At 35.0% G+C, this 20,049-nt stretch overlaps 1 protein-coding gene across 1 annotated transcript in view; it reads right to left on the bottom strand.

Annotated features, from left to right (window-relative positions):
• Positions 1-2,174: 2,174 nt before the first annotated feature.
• LOC115451481 (huntingtin) overlaps positions 2,175-20,049 on the bottom strand; it is a 30,363-nt gene continuing 12,488 nt past the window's right edge. Inside the window, exons 23-43 of the mRNA XM_037439814.1 lie at positions 19,776-19,870; positions 16,964-17,209; positions 15,971-16,367; positions 15,514-15,700; positions 15,060-15,204; positions 14,547-14,729; positions 13,838-13,956; positions 13,384-13,515; positions 12,907-13,059; positions 11,625-12,666; positions 11,358-11,554; positions 10,999-11,145; positions 10,271-10,447; positions 9,823-9,971; positions 9,470-9,597; positions 8,866-9,093; positions 7,621-7,826; positions 6,741-6,879; positions 6,229-6,364; positions 5,661-5,980; positions 2,175-5,379 (exon numbers count right to left, since the gene is read on the bottom strand). Coding sequence (XP_037295711.1) covers positions 4,975-5,379; positions 5,661-5,980; positions 6,229-6,364; positions 6,741-6,879; positions 7,621-7,826; positions 8,866-9,093; positions 9,470-9,597; positions 9,823-9,971; positions 10,271-10,447; positions 10,999-11,145; positions 11,358-11,554; positions 11,625-12,666; positions 12,907-13,059; positions 13,384-13,515; positions 13,838-13,956; positions 14,547-14,729; positions 15,060-15,204; positions 15,514-15,700; positions 15,971-16,367; positions 16,964-17,209; positions 19,776-19,870 — 4,931 coding nt within the window. The 3' untranslated portion in view covers positions 2,175-4,974. The remainder of the gene's footprint in view (positions 5,380-5,660; positions 5,981-6,228; positions 6,365-6,740; positions 6,880-7,620; positions 7,827-8,865; positions 9,094-9,469; positions 9,598-9,822; positions 9,972-10,270; positions 10,448-10,998; positions 11,146-11,357; positions 11,555-11,624; positions 12,667-12,906; positions 13,060-13,383; positions 13,516-13,837; positions 13,957-14,546; positions 14,730-15,059; positions 15,205-15,513; positions 15,701-15,970; positions 16,368-16,963; positions 17,210-19,775; positions 19,871-20,049) is intronic.

Genomic DNA, 20,049 nt, shown 5'->3' with positions numbered 1-20,049 from the left:
TTAAATAACAGTGATCCGTCATAGTGGTTTTATTAACAAAAAGTATACTATAACCAGCTCAGGAGTATGAAAAATAATTGTACCAAGTTAAGTTAAAATCCGTCGAGTAGTTTTTGTTTCTATAACGGTTATACAGACAGACAGACAAAAATTTTACTAATTGCATTTTTGGCATCAGTATCGATCCCTAATCACCCCCAGTTATTTTTGGAAATATATTTCATGTACAGAATTGACCTCTCTACAGATTTATTATAAGTATAGATATGCAAAAGTAGCTCAAAAATTGTCCATAACGAAAACATGCAAAAGAAATAATATCGTGAAGCCAACCAAATAACTAATGATATATTAAATTTTGTGACTGTTCAATTTAGTCGGGTCTGCGATATCACTTTTGTTGAGTTTCAGAACGCGACATTACATTATTATATTCTGTGCTCCAACGCACACTGCTTTGATGTTAGGAACACACCTACATTGCTTAGACAACAGTGAACTTTATACAATAGCAATAAAGCTCAAATTGACTCTACGTATTAGTTAGAAAACGTTTGTATGGGAAATAGAAAAATACTGTTTTGAGGATTTTCCCGGCAATTATTCGAATTTTTCTCACCTTTTAAACCTTCCCTAGACCTCCACGAATAATTCAAGACCAAGATAAGATAAATCCGTTCAGCCGTTCTCGAGTTTTAGCGAGACTAACGAACAGCAATTCATTTTTATATATATAGATTTCAAAAGTCGGGCAATTCTGAATTCGCTTTACATCTTCACAACAGTATGGTTGGCATACAAATTCTTAACTTTATTACAACTCATACCTGATCGTCAGCTTTTATCCCTGGCACGAATATATGCTTTATAGGTAGGTATACGTTAAATTATAATTTGTTTAAGTAACTTATTACATGGAAGTTATAGAAATATTAGGAACTAAAATGCGGCAGCGTGAACGCTATTATAATTCTCTTTGGTGAACGCTGTGCGCATGTAAACGTCGAATATTTAATCGTGTATTCATAGAAGAGTAAACTCAAAATGTATGGGAATCAGCTGCACGTATCTTTTTTGGCCCACTGTGTCGTATAACGACTGAAGAGTGATATTTAAAAATTTACTTACCAGATATGCAACAATACAAATACTTGGAATAATTCTCTATTATTCGTGCTACGGAAAAAGCAGTTATGTTGTCTAAGAATAAGTCATGTTAGTCATTTAACCAGATTTCCATGCAACCTATGATTCTTATTGTGTACATTTGCAACGCCATAAGTGTACCTAGTCCGTCCTTAAATATTGATATTGCGTTTCAAGATCAGTGGAAACTCTGATATTTTCAAGATCCCAATATAATATTTTGAATGCTTCGGTGGCATAGTTGTAATGCATACGACTACCACACTGAGGTCCCGAGTTCGAATCCACAGTCGGATCATAATTAATTGTGACTGGAGTTTTCTATCTTAAAATTACTTAGCCGTAGCTCGGAGTCAGGAAGTTGGCGATGTGATACCCCCGTGCCTTGAACATCACATAAAGCCGTTAGTCCTGCGAGTACTCTCCCTCCGATAAGGGGCCGTTTGAGTATTACGTAACGCAATTTTTAAAGATTTTTAACCCCCCCACCTCCCTATGTAACGCGCCGTAACGTTTTCCTGTACCCCCCCCCCCCCACAAGTTATGTAACTCTAAAGTGACAATTTTTTTGGAATATACACAATTATTTTACGCAAAATACCGGAAAATCGCTAAAATACCTTTTTTATTCTTTTAAAATAAAAAAACCAATGTTACATAACGCTTTGTACGAGACCGCTCTCACGCCCCTGTAACGCATCGTAACGTTTTACAAGAGCCCCCCTCCCCCCGAAATTGTGTTACGTAATACTTGAACGGCCCCTAATGTCAGATTGCCGTCTCACCGGACTATGAGAGTGAAGGAACAGAGAGTGCACCTGTGTTGCGCACACACCCGTGCACTATAATATCTTCTGCATAGTTGGCTGATCTCCTTTAAGATTAGCCGCTGAGGCCGAAATTTTACTACGAGCGATTCATTCATAATTATTAGCACGAATACGTTCGTTAATAAGCATTATACTTATATCATTGTTGTTATAGTATACTTAGTCTTAGGAAGTGAAATAAATAAAACATTACATAAGAATAGAACTAGAGGTAAATAATTTTATTAACACGCGAAAGCATTAATTAAAATATAACATAATTTCAATTAATTTCATAAAATATACAAATTATACAACATTAAATATTATTTATACACAAGTTCTCTACCACCTGGCAATGTTAAAGGTTAGATTCCATTAGAAAAATAATAAGATTAAGAAGGAAAACATAGACTTTGAAACAAAAAGTTAATAAATATACTGAAAAAACTCCACTATTTAAGAATATAGGTATGCTTAGTTACGTAAGGTATCTTCAAATCATAAGAATGAAATGTTATAAAAATGACATTGAAAATTTACCTGGATTCAAATACTTATTTTATTCAAAAACTGCTATATTAAAAATCGACAAAGTTCAAATTCGCTTAACATTTAATCTTCAACATTGCCAGACCTACATATTACAAATAAAAACAACTCTCGTCAATATATTCAAAAGAGATGATTGTGAAACACGTAAAATTTAAGCTATGATTGGAATATTCGATAAATTCGATTTTGATACATTAGATATTAAGAATATACTTTTTTAATAGTAATACATAATGATAGTATCAATATTCCAATACAGATGTCCTTTAGTTTGTATTACTATTTAAAAATATATGTAATGCGCACATCTATTGACAAAATTGATCACCTAAACAAATGACAATTAATAGTATTTCATAAAAAGATAAGAATACTAGAAACCGAAGACAAAACATAGAAAGCTTAGTCCTTTTAGGTACCTTGGTCAAAATTCACTTTTGACTTCAAAATAAATTTGGTTACAACAGCCAGCATAAATTTATTCAAATTTCAACCTGATTATTCACAACACAATTTATTTCCGATTTTTTTTTCAAAAATATTTAAGTACATTTTCAGTGTAATTTAATTTTATTACTACACAATACACATTTTTTCAACAATAATGGAATGTATTAAAGCCAATTAGATTTCATAATTTTTTCAAATAATAAATATATAAAAATGTGCATGTCAAAATTTAAAACAGTTGGAATTAATATAGAAATATTTACTCGCTTCGTTGTTTCATTTTAAAAGAGTATACTTATTCATAATTTAGTTATTATGAAGTATATTGTAATATTAACATGAATATAAATATTTCATAATTAATTCCATTAAAATTAAAATTATTTAATTATACGTGCTTTTAGATAAAACGCTATAACGCATACCGCATTTTAAGCGTGGTTAGGAAAAATACTGTAAGATTACTAAAGATCAAATTCATTGTTTTCAACCGACGCAAACCAAATTCACATCGAGGCTACAGGGGAAATATCACTGAAGGCATATAAGGCATATTCTATACGCGCCGACAATGCGTTTCAAACAAAACTAGAACGTGTAGCGAACGCGATAGAGTCGATAACTTTGTACTAAGATACATGTGCTCACTGACGTATATAGCACACATACATAAGAGGCGACATAATGGGTCAACTGGAAAAGAATAATCATCTCTCCATCCATCACTCCATCAGTCCAGTAGGGTCACTTTCCCGTGCACGTATGAAAAAGATACCAAACTCACGCGTCATAGATGCGTATAAAATATGCCTTACTGCATGCATATGCATAGACTTTAGAATGTATAGACATTGAATGCAATAATTGCACATGTCTCCAATATTTCCGCCTCATGGTGGTAAAGGGACTGATCAATCAGCCTATAGCCTTATAAAGCATACTTATTGTCTATGATAATTGATTTTCTCTGACTATGAAGTTATCAAATTTGAATAAACATTAATGTATATTAACCAATGATTAAATACACGAATTATATCAATATACAGATCTTATTAGTTAATTATCACAAAATAAAATCTTTGAGAAGAACTATGACAATGTTTAATATGGCATATTGGTTATCAAAATGTATAGAAGTGTACCATATAAAAAACCTTTTTTTAGCTAACTCAGAACTTCTGACACAAAATACCAGTATAACATGACGATCCAAAATTATTCAGTGAAAGTCCTTCTCATATATCTGCTAGCTATATGCTTATGTATGAAAAAATATTGGCGTAATAACAAAATTGTTCTGCATTAGGTTGCAGTTTGCGTCGGCCTAATGTTTGTAGGGTGAACCGCACTATCGCCGTACACTAAGATCATTTCATTATCATTGTCATTTGTACTTGTTCAGCTATAGTTTAACCTCTACAAATCTATCAGACTAGCATGCACTACGTTTTAGAATTAACAAGAAATTTTCAAAGTTATAAGTTAAAATTTCACGAACTTATTTGATGGCGTTTTTCGGCGGACGAAATGCACGAAGTGTGTTTTAAATGATAATAAATGATTATATTCGGCAATTAATAATTTTGAAATAAATGTTTCTATTAACTCCTTTAAAAAAATGATGTAATATGTATATGACAGTTAACAAAAAATATTCTATAAGAATTTTAAATTCTTCTATAAAAATTATATTTAAATGTTTAAAAATTTTGTTTAACAGTTGAAAAAAGACCTCGAACCGACAAATTTACTAATATCCTTATGGTCTTTTTATACACATCTGTGGCGAGACTTGGCTTTTTGCAGCCTAACACTTCAATTCATGAACGATTACTTGCAGTTCAATATTAGGATGGTTACGATAGCCCATCCTCACCACACACGTGTGAAGAGATCATTCCTACAACTACAATTCACATCTAATCACACAGGCCTACAGTCGCAAAAATAGAATAAATTTGACACTACATTTTTCTAATATCGCCAACACCGCAGTTCACCCTAGAAACACCTAAACTGACAGACAAGTCAACAAATCTCGCAAACACTCCTCATTCTCGCACAACTCTTTCAATCTCTCCAACTGAGATCCAGTGTAGTCCGAGTGTAACGCTACTACACACAACAATCTTCTATCAGCGAACGACAATTGTTTTGAATTCGATAGAAAATCGCTGAAAATACCCCAATTTTGGTCGACGTTATAGTTTCTGTAGAAACCTGATTTTAATATAGCGTACGACAATGGGGCCACTTCCCTTATGTGTCGATTGGAGCTGGCCGACACTAGTAAGGTAACAAGACAGTTCGGTAGTAAATCCGCAGTTACTTTGCCGTTTAGTAAATGGCAGAGAGCTTCGAATATCCAGCCACTTAGAACTGGCAGTTGGTCTTGTGATATCGATGTTTGGAATACCTGCAAATAAAAAAAAATAGAATACAACATGGATGGCTAATAATAAGTATGCAATAATTTAGTACAAATAGTTTTTTTATAATTGTACCATGAATATCGTCTTTTGTTATCCCGACACGATAAAATAAAGTCTACCGTTCCCTGTGGTGAAAGGTTACATTTTTAATTATGCTTTTCATAAGAATAGACAGTGTTTGATAACACAATGAAATATCATATATTTTAGTCATTAAAACCATGTGATAATAATGAAATTTTATCTAAAACATCTAGATACAAACCTCAAATACAACTTCAGCATTTAACACAGAATAGTCGATCCACCTCTCCTTTTCGCTGACCACACTCATGTTCAACTTCTCCGCATCTTTGCAACACTCCAAGAACTCTATCACGACTCTACTAAGAGTCGCTGCCGGCGGTAGAGTCTCCCTTAGGAAGTATTTTAACGAAGTTGTTATTATACGCCGGGTCTCCTTCAGTTTAGATTGACGTAAAGCTTTGTAGAGTAATGTAATTCTTTCCATAGAGCTCATTAGGACGTCTGGATCCATGTTGGACACGTCTGAAGTTAGTTTCGGGCTCAGAAGTTTGTTGTCAGCTGAAAACGCGAAGTTAATTAATTTAAGAAGCTGCGAGCTTAAGACTACTTTTTATTACAAAATTATATTTAATAACGTAGCCAATTTACTAAATGATGTCTCATCTCTTATAAAATTTAGTCAATCATTACATTTTGATAGTCAACATTTATAATACAAACAAATAATACAGTCAGAATGTAACAAAACTATCAAAACCTGTAACCAATAATTTTGTATTTTTTTTTTATCATTTTACACAACTTACCAGAGAACAAATGTACGAGTAGTATCTGAATCGCATGATGTTCAGAGTAGTTCTTCATGTTGTCCAACAATTTTTCTATGACTGAATTTTTTAAATCCTTTGGTAGGACTTGCTGACGTATTGTATTTGTAATACCCTAAAACAAGATAGGGTTGAATAAAGCAAAGATATTAAGATAAAATCCAATATTATACTAGCCTCGAACAGATCAACGATAGTGTGAGCGAGTTATGCAATTATATGCAGGAAGAGATACCATTTGAAAAGTATGTAAAGTATGTAATAATATAATAATACCAGCCCTGTATTACATACTATCCCAACGCTGGGCACAGGCCTCCTCAACTACGGAGAGGGAGTAGGCCTTAATCCACCACGCTGGCCTAGTGCGGATTAGTGGACTTCATATACCCTCAAAATTCCTAGTAGCAATATATACTTAGGCCTATATACAATTGTATGCTTAGGACAAATTTAAATAATAGAAAATAATTCATTCCGTTTGTACGTACCTTCACCACGAGATCCACGCAGTAATGCCTTGGCCTCGACAGCACAAAGTCCACAGCCAGGTTGATAAGATCAGGGTAACCAAGTTCCACCAGTGTGAACAGCACCGTCCAATACAAACTTTGCTCGTATAGTGATATTCTAGAAATGTAAATCTCTATTAATAAGTGCATCTGAAGTTTATTTTGAGGAGGCCCATGGTCAGTAGTGAACATCCTACGGCTGATGATGATGATGAAGCATCTTTGGTTGTTGACATAAAACGACTAGTAATTTTTTTAATGCCAATTTTCGGTATTTATAAATAATAAATATATTTTAAAAAAACTAGTAACGCGAGAAGAGTCTCGCGGCAGCCCAAAGAAGAGATGGCGGGACGAACTGGATTCATTTCAAAATAACTGCTGCTCAACAACGCAGGATCGTGATTCATGGAAGGATCTTGGGGAGGCCTTTGCGCAACATTGGGACGTTATAGACTGATACAATACGATGCGAACTCTCCATAGTACAATCTCTAAACTTTTTAGCCAAATCACGTTGATTTATCTGTCCCGGTTCGTAAACCACCTATCATCCCTAACAATACACATTTTAAGTTGCTTGCGGCTATCTTCAGGTAAGTCAAAAAGAATGGCGAATAATCTAACTACACGTGACTAAACGCTTACCACATACAATTATAATCAAAAAGAAGCTTGCAATGAATAGATAAGTAAGTAAAAAAAAATGTACCTAATGATTTCTTATGTATACGCGAATGTTAAACATTAAAATTAAATCGTGCTCACGAAGGCTGCAAAGTCTTCGAAACGTCGGGAGAAATTTAAAATATAAAAACCGCGATAACATCTGAAAAATAGTTTAATTTTAAATACGTACCTTTTATTATGAGGCAAGTATATCCTTACTGCTACATTCAGCTGCGAAATGAGTTCCTGATAAGGGTTTGGAGTGGACTGTTGCATCGCCAGCCGCTGAGACTTGCCGCTCAGTTGTAAGAGACAACCCTGCAATGCCGCGTGACGCAGCGGCGCGTACGATGACGACAATGACTTCACGAGTTTCTGGTGTACTGTTGATAGTTCCTGCGGGCAGATAATGTAATATATTCGTAAGCATATAAAAATATGTTTTACAATGTCGGTTGGGTAAGGAAATTTAATAAGCTAAGCCCTGCAGTAGAGTTAGATCTGTTACAGCCATTGTTTAATAAATGATCCCGATCGATTTTTTAATGTATCTCAAAAATGGACCAATCAGAACAAAGTTTTTCTTGACATTAGAGATGACTCCATTTGATTGTTTCATTCTCAGAATCAAATTGAAGATGAATGTTGGGATTATTTATTGAATACAGCTGTTACTGAAATATAATAATAAACAGGTGTGTGTATCAGAGACGTAGGGTCCATATAACCCGATTCCTCCGAAATAGGGTACCGGACTCATTTTTGTTCTTTACTATTATCAAATATTTACATTGTATAAATTATAACACAGAAGGAATTATTGAAATCCGTTGAAAAATCAACAAGCTATAAGTCTTAGAATGTCGATGGAAGGGGTAATTAACAAGAAACAGAAAAGAGACGAAGTACCCACATTTGACGTCATCGGGAATTACGACGCGTGTGAAAAAAAGAAATGAAGCGATATCCCCACAACGCGCCCACTTCTGCACGTTACAATATTTGAAATATGAATTACTAGCCCATATTTAACCAATTTTTATGCAGTTTTCGCAGGAGTGGTTCTTTTTCGTATTATTAACCATTACATATAGAATAATAGCGGCGATAGCCTAGTTGGTTGTGGAACGGACTGCCGAGACGAATGTCCGCAGGTTCAAATCTCAAAGGCACACATCTCCGATTTTTCTAAAAAAATATGTGTTTATTCTTTGTTAATTATCGCTTGCTTTAACGGTGAAGGAAAACATCGTGAGGAAACCTGCATACCTGAGAAGTTCTCTATAGGAATCCGCACTAGGCCAGCGTGGTGGACTAATGCCTAATCCCCCTCAGTAGTAGAGGAGGCCCGTGCTCAGCAGTGGGCAAGTATACAATACAGGGCTGATATTATAATGAACAAAATGAAACATAGAAGTTCCCCATTGTGTCGTACCTGCAGTTCGTTGTGCCGGTGGTGCTGCAGCACGGGCAGCGCGGTGGCGAGCGCGGCGAGCAGCGCGCGGCCGGCGCCGGGCAGCTGCGACAGCGGCGCGTGCGCGGCGCCCGTCAGCGCCACCAGCAGCGCCGCCGCGCGCCGCCACTGCGCCGCCACGCTCAGCGCGCAGCCGCTCGCCTCCACGCACCACACGCACGCCGCGCGCCCCGCCACGCCCGTCGACGACTGACACGGACAGTGTGCACATTACAAAACTTCATTTACATTTATTTACGGCCAGTGTCTCCTTATGCTAGTATTGCTATACTTAGGAATAAATGTAGTTGATGCCAATTTTTTTTATTATTTATAGCATTTCTAATTTATTTATAACAATACAGAAATATTATAAATGGAATAATTAAAAAAAAACTGCACTTGGGTTTATTACAAAGCCTTTTTTCAACTATTGCAATCTTTTTGTCATAACTTTAAACAGTTCAGTTTAGAACACTGAATAACACGAAGCATCAAAAATAGGAAACAAGTTTAGCGACAAGACTTTTTTTTACTTTTTACAATTCTATATGTTATACAGTATAACAATAACAAGGTGTTTTACCTTCGGGTCGAGCATTTGTGTTATAACATCCATAAGAATCTGTAGACAACTATTTATATCGATCTCTTTGTTCTTTCTTGTTCTCTTCACTTCTTTCCTTACTTTGTATGGCGCGTCATCAGTTATATCTACAATTTCAATAAACACAATTATAATTTGACATATCAAATAAAAAATATATTATTTCTTTTATAAATAAGTACCATAATTTACTGGTTCATAATAAAAAAAAATGGAATAAAGACAACGTTTACTTCGATAAAATTTAAGAAATAAATATCACGTCACATATAGTCATCAGGTGGTATGTGTCTCATCTGAAAGAAATTATAAAATCTATGCTATATGCTTACCAGACGCATACTGCAAATACTCAGTGCTGAACTGTGCGTAGTGGTAACCGTCGAAGTCGTCATTTTGTAAAGGTATTCGTTCCAAGTTAACGTCATCAAAGAGTCGATACGCCGACGTACCGATTAGAATGTTTCGGAGACGTTGCATTCTAGACGAGACAAAACATACATTAAATAGTGGCCTTATGAGTGTTGAGTTATTATATGTTACAAAGATTATAAATAGGTAACGATAAATGTTAGTTGATTAATCAGCTGAAAAAAAAATATCATCTGGACCCATCCTCAAGAGTATTTCCAACATGAATAAATTCTGAATACCAATAACAATTTTACATCTAACATAGTCTTACTCCCATTTTGCATTAAATTTATAGCCACATACTCTCAAAACATACATAAATTTTCATTAGAAAAATCTAAATATCGAATATATTTTTTAACTCACCCATGAGTAATGGTAGGTACAGAATCTCTAGCTACGTGCCGACCCTTAGCCGTTGATAACAGAAGATGCGCCGTAGCCCTGAGCGCCGTGTGCGGAGCGTCGGTCTGTAAAGCTGCTAACAACGCCACCCAACGCTCCTCGAACTGCCGACGTCCCGTCCAACCGACACATTGAGCTCTAACAACAAAATCACAATGTTGAGTTTCGAATGGCAAGTTCTACCAGCAATGTATTGTACAAGAACTTCCAGATGCGTTTGAACTGACTGCAATATTTTAATGGTTTATACACATGCGACAAGTCAGCTTGCCGTGATTGTTACATGGTTGAAAATTGATTAAGTATCTCGACTTCTGCAAATTTTCTTGCTAATCTAAACTTTGCTTGAGGGCTAGTAAATTAAATGTTATTATATACGTTCGCAGTTTGATTCGGTCGTGTTGTATACGTTGACAATTTCATTAATAAAAGTCGAGATCTGCTAGGCAATAATTTATACTTGGCAAATTATATCAATTTGTATTAATCGACTTTAAAAAGACTCAACAATATTTCCTCATACGTTATGCATAATTAAAGTATCTCGAATTCACATCACTTTACCCAAATACCCTATTAATGTTAAAACACTAATTTGTGACAGAATATTGTTCCCTCACAACGGAGTTTCTTTTTTAAACGAAATAATAAATTTAAGTAGGTAATACTAAAAATAATTTTTAATTTACCTGAATAAAAACGCTTCCAAAACATCCATATCCTGTAGCGCTTGTAACGGTAAATCGATCTTCTGGATTTGTTCTTTGTTGGAGATTACATCGACTGACGACCACACTATTGGCGGTATCAGAGCTATGTTACTAAGCAGGTCTAACCTAAAAAAGGACAATCTAGTGTAAAAAATATGATGTTTTATGTAAAGGCCATTTTCAAACAAATCATTTGGGATAGACATAGATAGAAAACTTACTAAATCTTCTAATTAAAATAATAAACCTATAAAATTGTACGCTTTCAATATATACATACATAGACCCTTTACTATTTTGCCCAATAAGTAATTATTAATTTGTATTGTATGCATTACCGGGATAAACTCGAGAGCAGCTTCTCAATCGGCTCCTTGTAACACTTTCCGAGGACATTGCTTGGACCATTTGCGTAGAAAGTCCGTTCCCAATAATCCCACAGCGTTACCAGCTTATCGCCTGTTATCATCATGTCGGACCTGGGACCTGGATCTTGTGTTTGCATGTATTGCTTCAGTACTAGAGGTTTTGTATCCTAAAAAAAATATTGTTTTTATCGAAAAATCAAAACGAATATAAGAGTTAATTAAAAACGCAAAACTCACTTTCACCAAATGTTTCAAAATGGCGTACAAACAATTGACTGCAGACTGAGTCCTATTCGAATTGCTATCGACATTTAGCTCCGCCCAAATCTGCTCAACATCCAAAGCTTTCGACACATTGTCGATAACCCACGCTATTACGTTATCGATAGACACACTATCCGTCGTTGTTACAGTCGCACGGAACGATACGTCAGCGTGTACCGGAGATTCAGCTACACTTTTATTCTTGATCAAAAACGACAAATACTGCAAGGAAATGACCGAGAATATTGCTATATTCTTCGCCAGTGATGTCGGTAACAAATTCTCCATACATTTCTCCAGCAAATCGCAATCTGCATCATCGATAAATTGCATCAAACTCTTTAAACTATCGATAAAACCCGTTAGAGCTGTGTGGAGTACGACGAATTCTCTATGAAACAGTTTATCTTGGAACACTTGGTGGCATCGACGTGTGTAGCGATCGATTGTATGTTCGATGTTCAAATTGAACGTCTCCGATTGACTGTGTGGTCGGCTCTGTCTCGGGAACAATCGGATAACTTCGGCTAAGGATTTATCCAACGTTGTAACCGCCACTCGATACAATTTGGGTAACTCGGGTATTGTCATTTCAATCTCTTCCTCCGATATTTGAAGATTACCAAACTCTTTAACATTTTCATTGTCCGTTATCGGTATAAAGAATTGCGATTTTGATTCCTTACTGTCGCTCTTTTTAAACACGTGAAGAGTATTAGCTACGTTCAATTTATTGCTGTCGATCGATGACGTCATTTCTTCGGCTATTTTCATCTCTCTCTGCATTTTTACATTATCCTTTTCTATCTCTTTAGCTTCGTACGCGGACACTACGTCTATGAAATCTCTTAGATATGCCTCACACGCGACTTTAAAACAAGTGCCTAGGAGTTTCCTGTTGAACTCTTGGCACGACATAACAGACATTAGGTCCTCGTAGGATAAATTTGACAGGAGTTGTGCCAGTTCGCCTTGCGTTGACTCTCTTGGAAGGTAGCAAGGCGATTGGCAACATCTGAAAATAATTTCAGTTCTTAAATAGCTGTTTATTTATTTACCGTGATTTACAATAATAGGATAATCCAATGCAGTTTGGCCGACTAAAAATCTTTAACAGTAAAAATGCACACGAAACATCTTATTAGTCTAATGAAATTGATGTACACAAAGACATAAAAGTTTGTACTTTAACAAACATACGTAGTATTTATAATCTTCTATCTACCCTATAATACAAATAAAACACAATCTCTACCTGCTTTTAACCTGATTCATCAACCAATTGGAGTCGACATTGGTAGTAACAATGTATTGTGGATTTATAGCTCTGTCCTGGGATAAATCCAACGGAGATAAGTCGAATACGCTTGAGGCCAGTGAGTTCAATTCCATCACAAGAGACGAATATCTGAGTATAAAATATCAATAATTATAACAACTATAGACATGTTCCGAAATTATAATATGAATAACAACCTAAAATATTCATAGCATTAACGGCACTTTATATGAACGATCGAATGTTACCTTCAAATCGATTTCAAAAATAAATCAATCGGAATGAAGTTTAGCTTAAATGTTTAAAAATGAATTATTTCGATCGTTTTAATCTCGGGATCAATCCGAAGACAAAGATTGGGATCGTACTGATTTCTGTCGCAAGAACATTTATACTGTAAGTACTAGGAAAGCAGAAGTATAAGAACATGTTCTGTATCATGTTTAAACGTACCTGACGTATATCTTATCCCTTTGTAGTAGTTCTAGAGCGACTTGTACATCCTCTTTGGATAGCTGCATGTTAATTTTTTCTACTGGCAATTCTTTTAACATTTTACATCGCTCCATTGCCAATTTCGCGAATCTGTCAATAATTACCATATCATAAATAGGTAACATTTGTAAGAGATAATAACTGGAACTACTAAAATAATTCTATAAAACCATTTGTAGGCCACACCCTCCTTGACTAACATTATACCTGCAATAGACGCCTTGGTCGCCAAAGACCGAGGCGACTAGTTTAAGTTATGCTGTGCGTATTTTAATGCGCAGACGCATTCGATCACAATTTGAAAGATGCGACTGTGAAAAGTGACAGATGATTTGATTATTTAGTCCATGCACGTGACTCCGCGTTTAAATTTTGATTGAAAAAAGGATATCATCGATTTGTCTCCACTTACCTTACTGCTATTGCTGGTTCGAGCTTACCGATAATCCGACAGATGAGAAACACTAAAGGTCCAGATTGACTCTCATGACACATCGAGAGAATTTTATATGTGTTTAGCGCGAACTCATCCTGAAGAAAATAAGTTAGTAATTAAATGCAATAAATAATTCTAGGATGTCATATTATAAAATGACTATAAGTTATTATTAAGATACGATCATCTATATGTTATTTACGATTCCAAAAAATATGAATTAATGTGGATATAAAATTAGTTTTCGGATTTTATCGAGGTTGCTTTTTGTGTTTTATATTTCTCACAGCGTTTCAAGGACTTTGTACGATTGATGCTCACGGGGCGGACTTAACGAAGGCTAGTTTGTTCTTTTCGAAACGTCGTGAACAATATAAAGTACAATAAAAAACGCTATAAAATCCGATAGGTAGTTTTATTTCAATGTTTAACATTCGCGTCAAAATATTACACGAAATAATAAAAAAAATACACTAATCAAATTACGTAATTTATATTCGTGTTAACACACACTTTATTCTAATCGATCAATTTTCACTATACGACAGCAGCAGTTGAGATCGATCGACTCATAATCTAAAGAAAACCAGTCAACCTTAAGACTCGAAGCTCCAATTAAAGCTTAGCTTTCTTAGTTTATCGAGAATCACGCTCATTTTTAAACAAAACTTCTACATTTACTAACCTTCAAACAACTCTGACATCTAGCGGCGACAGCTTGCAACAGTAGACCTGAGGCTCCTGCCGTCTGCTGCACCTTGCTGACCAGGCTCTGCACCATGTGCTGCTGGTACTGACTCACCAGGATGTGAACGCGGTTCACCAGCAGCCATGTAAGATGTACCGCTTCCGAGAGACCGTTTTCTACCTGCGAATAAATGTCAGTGTGTCACATGCGAATATCGATATTTAATTTTAAAATATCGAGATTTTCTTGGGTCTTCAAATTAGATTCAGTAATATCAGCGGTTGTCCGTATTTAAGTATAAGTTTTTGAATGTTAAATATCGAGTTTTAGCTATCGATAACCGAGGCAGAACTATAAAATATTCGCATTTAGAAAAAAATGCTTTCTCGTCTGTTTAACGTTATTCAAGTCTATTGTTTGTCCTTATAGGAAAGTTTTCTAACATATTTTCAAATATGTAGATAAGACCAGTAAAAACATTTGGATGATTCATAAAAAACAAGAACTCACAAAATACTCGCAGTAAGCAACGACACATGCAATCTGAAGCATGTCGAGCCTCAGTAAGGTCGTGTCTCCAGTGTCAGCGCTCAGTGGGAGGTTACGAGCAAATCCCACCAATTTTTGCCAATATTTATGAGATAGGAAGTTTAATCTGAAATCATAATATTTATGTGTTTAATATGAATGTGGGAATAGTGCATGTTTTATCGCTATTTTTTATCGATATCGATATACTTCATCGAAAAAAGATCACATTTTAATTTAGCGCCCGTGGACGCAGTAGCAGTCAAGGCGGAACTGGATATCAATTGAGACTTCACGTTTTTATGCAAATGAAAAATGTTAACACACACTTCATACATGAAAGAAAATAGAATCGTACCAAGCAGTTCAAGAAGACCCACGACATAATATTGTTATAAAATTAATATGTCATATAAATATAACGAGTAATAATTACCTTATCAAGAGATGAGACCAATGCACAGTGAGTAAAGGCAACCTATGCGCGGACTTCAAACATATAAGATTCAGTGCATCTAATGGTATGTTCTCCTCGGGACTGTATAATCCAGTGTTCAATCCGCTTTGTTCGTTGTGCAAGATGTTTTGAGCTGTTTTTGCAGTTAATGGGAATAGACATCCATCTGTAAGGTGCCAATCGTTTTAATCGATATATTTTATATTCATTATATCGATTACTGAACATGTATATCGATGTTATTTAAGAATATTTATAATTATTTCGGATGTTTATCATCAATTAAAAGGTAAATGTATTCTAAATTATATAAATATATGCTATCATATCCTGTTGATGCCATGTAAAATACTCAAAAATTTCCGAAGAAGTATCACTTAATTACTGAACTTTGCCAAACAAAGACATGCTGAACACAGCAAAAATGAATACTCACTTGTCAAATGCAACATATGCTTCACTTGCACTATAATATTGACGCACGTGGCGTATATTAAATTGTTCCTCTGGACAGTGCCAGCGTCCCTCTGCACTCCGCTAGGCTCGTAACACACTTCAGCTTCCAATAACGCGTAAGTTAACGTTTTGAACAAAAACCTTACTAAAACCACGTCTGAAGATAGATTCGCGCAATTCTCGTTCACATTTTGGACGTTTAGAGGGTCGACGTCTGGTTTCACGTTGAAGAATATCGACTGTGGCGATATGCAGGTCGCTTTCAGATAGTTTATTGAGAGCAAGATCTCGCTTTCTGGTATTAGTATCAGTATTTTGCGCAGTAACACCATTATTATGGAGAGGTAGCGGAGTTTTAGTTTCACGGGTGTTGTAGCCTGAAACAAATGATATTTTAAGATCTATAAACGATAATACAATTTTTTCGTGTATAATTCGCTCTACTTAATATAATAATGAATAGATGATAATTCAAAAGAATTATCGAAAAATCGTTTTCCACTTGATTACCAAAATTAAGTGGAAAACGTTTAAGTACACACTGATTGCGACGAATCAACAACAGCAATACTCATTGTTTTAAAACTAAGCAAATACAAACCATCTGTTCCGAAGCAGCTCTCAAAGTACTTTACTTGGTTGAGAGAACTATGTTTGAGATCACATTTACCACTCGCATAACATAATACTATATGTAGGTACACACAAACTTGCGCAACTATGTAAGTGCACGTGCATAGTTGTGCGGGAATGCTGTGTCACACCACGCCTCCAATATAAAAGCGACGTACGCCTTTATTAACTCAGTACATCCACTAAATTGTTACTATTACCATCTAAGTACATCGCTGTGTATTAACGTACACTGGAACTTTGAATATAATTATACAGTGCCTTGAGTTTAATTTATACGCTAGGGTTGTGACTCCCATACATTACAACAAATAAAAACCCTACACTATATAAAAATTACCTGATCTGGAGGCGCTTTAAACAATATCTTTAACAATATCTCCACCCGGCTTTGCTCCAGCAGAACATCTTTATACACCGAGTCGATTAGCCTTTCAAGTGAGGATATCGCTTCTGCCGAGTCTAGCTCTATTGACCGTTGTGACAATAGATTTAGTAGTGTATCACTCGCTAGCTCTGAGTAGCGGTAGTAGCTCTCCGGATGTTCTTGTGAGAGAGATAGCACGCAGGATACGAGGTCTAGTACCTGTGAACCAAATGCGTATAGTCTCAAACATTTATATATTGTTAAAGAAGTATGACAAATAAAGGACATTGTCGAAAACGGCCCCAGAACCAACAAAGGGGTGACTAACACCATAATTATTTATGTATTTTTTTATATTATTTGCAATTATGTGTATAAAACGGACAAGCTGCTACATCCAAAATGAATATATAAAAGTATTGTAACGACTTAAAGTCAAAGTCGCCGACATGTTTCCAACTAATTGTGTATAGAGATGTATCGGTTTGACAAAACGATAAATCTAATTACCGATAATTAATTATTGAATCATTTTAATATATTCGATTTGTGAGGCGATATGTTCTTTAATTATTATAATAATGTTTAATCGAGCAGTGGATGCGTCTCAAATAAATAAGTAGTTAGTTTTAGGAATAAATTGCTTATAGATCAAGTCGTCTATGAAAAAAGTTTTTTTTTTAGTTTTTAATTCATATTGAGTTACTTTGTTTATTTAGATTCTATATTAGCGACCCGCCCTAGCTTCGTACAGATAGCAGAGCATAATATATTATGCGAACATTTATTTTTCTGGCGTACAAAATATTTATGAATTATACATATAAAAAGTATTAAATTACTATCGGATCCGCCCGTGTGAAAGATTTTCCGGGATAAGGGTCCCACTAAATATTTTTCCGAATAAAAATAACGCTATGTTGAATAAAATCGATTTTTGTATAAATGATCTATATAATCGATCCAGAATCTAGTCGAGTAGTATCCCTAATTCTTACTTCATTGTTCAATTCAATTTAATGTCACTCACACTTCACTCATCAGAGACAAATAAACTAGACTGTCACTTTCCATATAATATATTATAATTCTCTGACTCTCACTATATCATTGACGATTCGGCTATTATAAAGACTCTGTGCGATTAATTACGATATCGACATACACTGGCTGAGATTTCTGGGCTTTGTGAACTGATGTAACAATTTACATGGCATTGATAACGGATACGAAATGGAAATTGCTTTCTGCATTAATTTGGCTCTGCTGGCGGGACCATGGTGTTGGAGAACGAGCAGATTCGCCATTGTATACAACAATGGACAGCGCCTCGTTTAGTAAGCACATTTTTCTTTAATCGTACAAGTTTAAACTGCCGCCAAACTTCTAGTTCGCTCCTCAGTTCCTGTTCTTGGTAACTGCGTGGAGACAGCGACCAGAGTCTGTATGCTACCTACTACACACTTTAGCATGTGGCTGTGGCAACTTAAGAGCAAACTAGCAAGTATATTATTGATTAAAAAATGTGTGTCATATGCTTGAAGGTTTCTTACATTTAATTCAGCTGGAAGATTTGAATACATAAATCTGCTTTCCGTGTGACACAATATTAATATATTACCATTCTAATTTGAGCATAATGTATTTGTTTGTTTTTTTTTTCAGGTTGTAGCCCTTGATCTTATATGTACAACATGTTGGACCACGGCCCAAGAGCCTATACATACTTCAGCTGTAAAAATGTTAGTAGAAGCTGCGTGCTCTGTAATAGATTGTTGGAACTCCGGACTCGCTCACACCAAATAATTTCATTAAGGACAAATACTCCACATCATGTTTATAGCAGAAATATCATTTTAGAAAGACTGGCACCATTGGAGGTACATATAATGAAAGATTATATTCATTTAACTAATATGGTGATTGGCAAAACTGAATTGATAAATAATACCATAACAACAACCCTCCTGCACAATACTCAGATAATATTTTATTAAACAATGTAGGTGATGAGGAAATAAATAATATGAACTGAAAATATTTTTTATTTGTTTAATTTAATCCTACATGCCCTAAGAGTCTACCAAAAGTGTAAAATATGCCATGCTTCTGATGAAGCGTGAATGCTCAACAGTGCGCCTCTATCTGTCTCTTCGAGCAATACGTACGTATATATAGAAAATACACAAATTCTGAAGGGTACTCTTAGAGGATGTTAATACTATAACTACATAATTAGGTACCTTTTTACTTATAAAAAATTATATAAATCAAGTCTTAAAATAGCCTGATTTAAGTAAAAAATAATCAGATACCTACATAGAAGGATCTTAGAATCTTTAGGGCTTATGTATATTAGATAAGTACTTATATTATCAATAAAAAGCATATTTAAAGCGTAAATGATAGGACTATAAATCTACTTTGAACACTGAAAAGTTTTCAATGTTTACTATCAATTATAACCTCAAAATCTCATCGTTTTTTTGGATTAATGCGATATCCCAGCTTGTCCGTTTTATAAATAATATGTCATGAGAATTTATTAATGATTCTAAATATTATAAACATTTTTCCATTACTGTTGGTTCCAGGGCGAATTATGTATGGGCACAGAACAATGTCCTTTGATGTTACTTAAAGTATATCTCAAAATAATATATCTTAAGAAATAAAATCGTAAAAGCTGAACAATTATTACGATATTAAGTAAACGCTCATATAAATAAAATTGTATAGATATAATTAAGAACTTTTAAACTGAACATAAAGAATTGCTATAAACCTTAGGTTGATGCATAGTTTTTTGCAACATGTAGAAAAGAACTTCTCTTGTTGCTTGCGCCTCTTGTTGTTGCGCCCTCCCTAAAATACTTCCACCTGCAAAAATGATTACATTTCATTGTATATTTCTAGCAAAAAGAATCAGCATACTAAAAGGACCGCAATTTTAAGCTATCATTTGTGTTCTTTTAGCTATGTACACGATCAATTTCAACACGAATTTTCAAACAAAATTCACCCCCTATTAAATAATAATATCAGCCCTGTACTATATA

The sequence above is a fragment of the Manduca sexta genome, chromosome 18, assembly GCF_014839805.1.
Source record: "Manduca sexta isolate Smith_Timp_Sample1 chromosome 18, JHU_Msex_v1.0, whole genome shotgun sequence".
Classification (NCBI taxonomy): Eukaryota; Metazoa; Arthropoda; class Insecta; order Lepidoptera; family Sphingidae; genus Manduca; species Manduca sexta.
The sequence above is the reverse complement of the archived record's forward strand: the minus strand, read 5'-3'. Positions and strand labels throughout refer to the sequence as shown.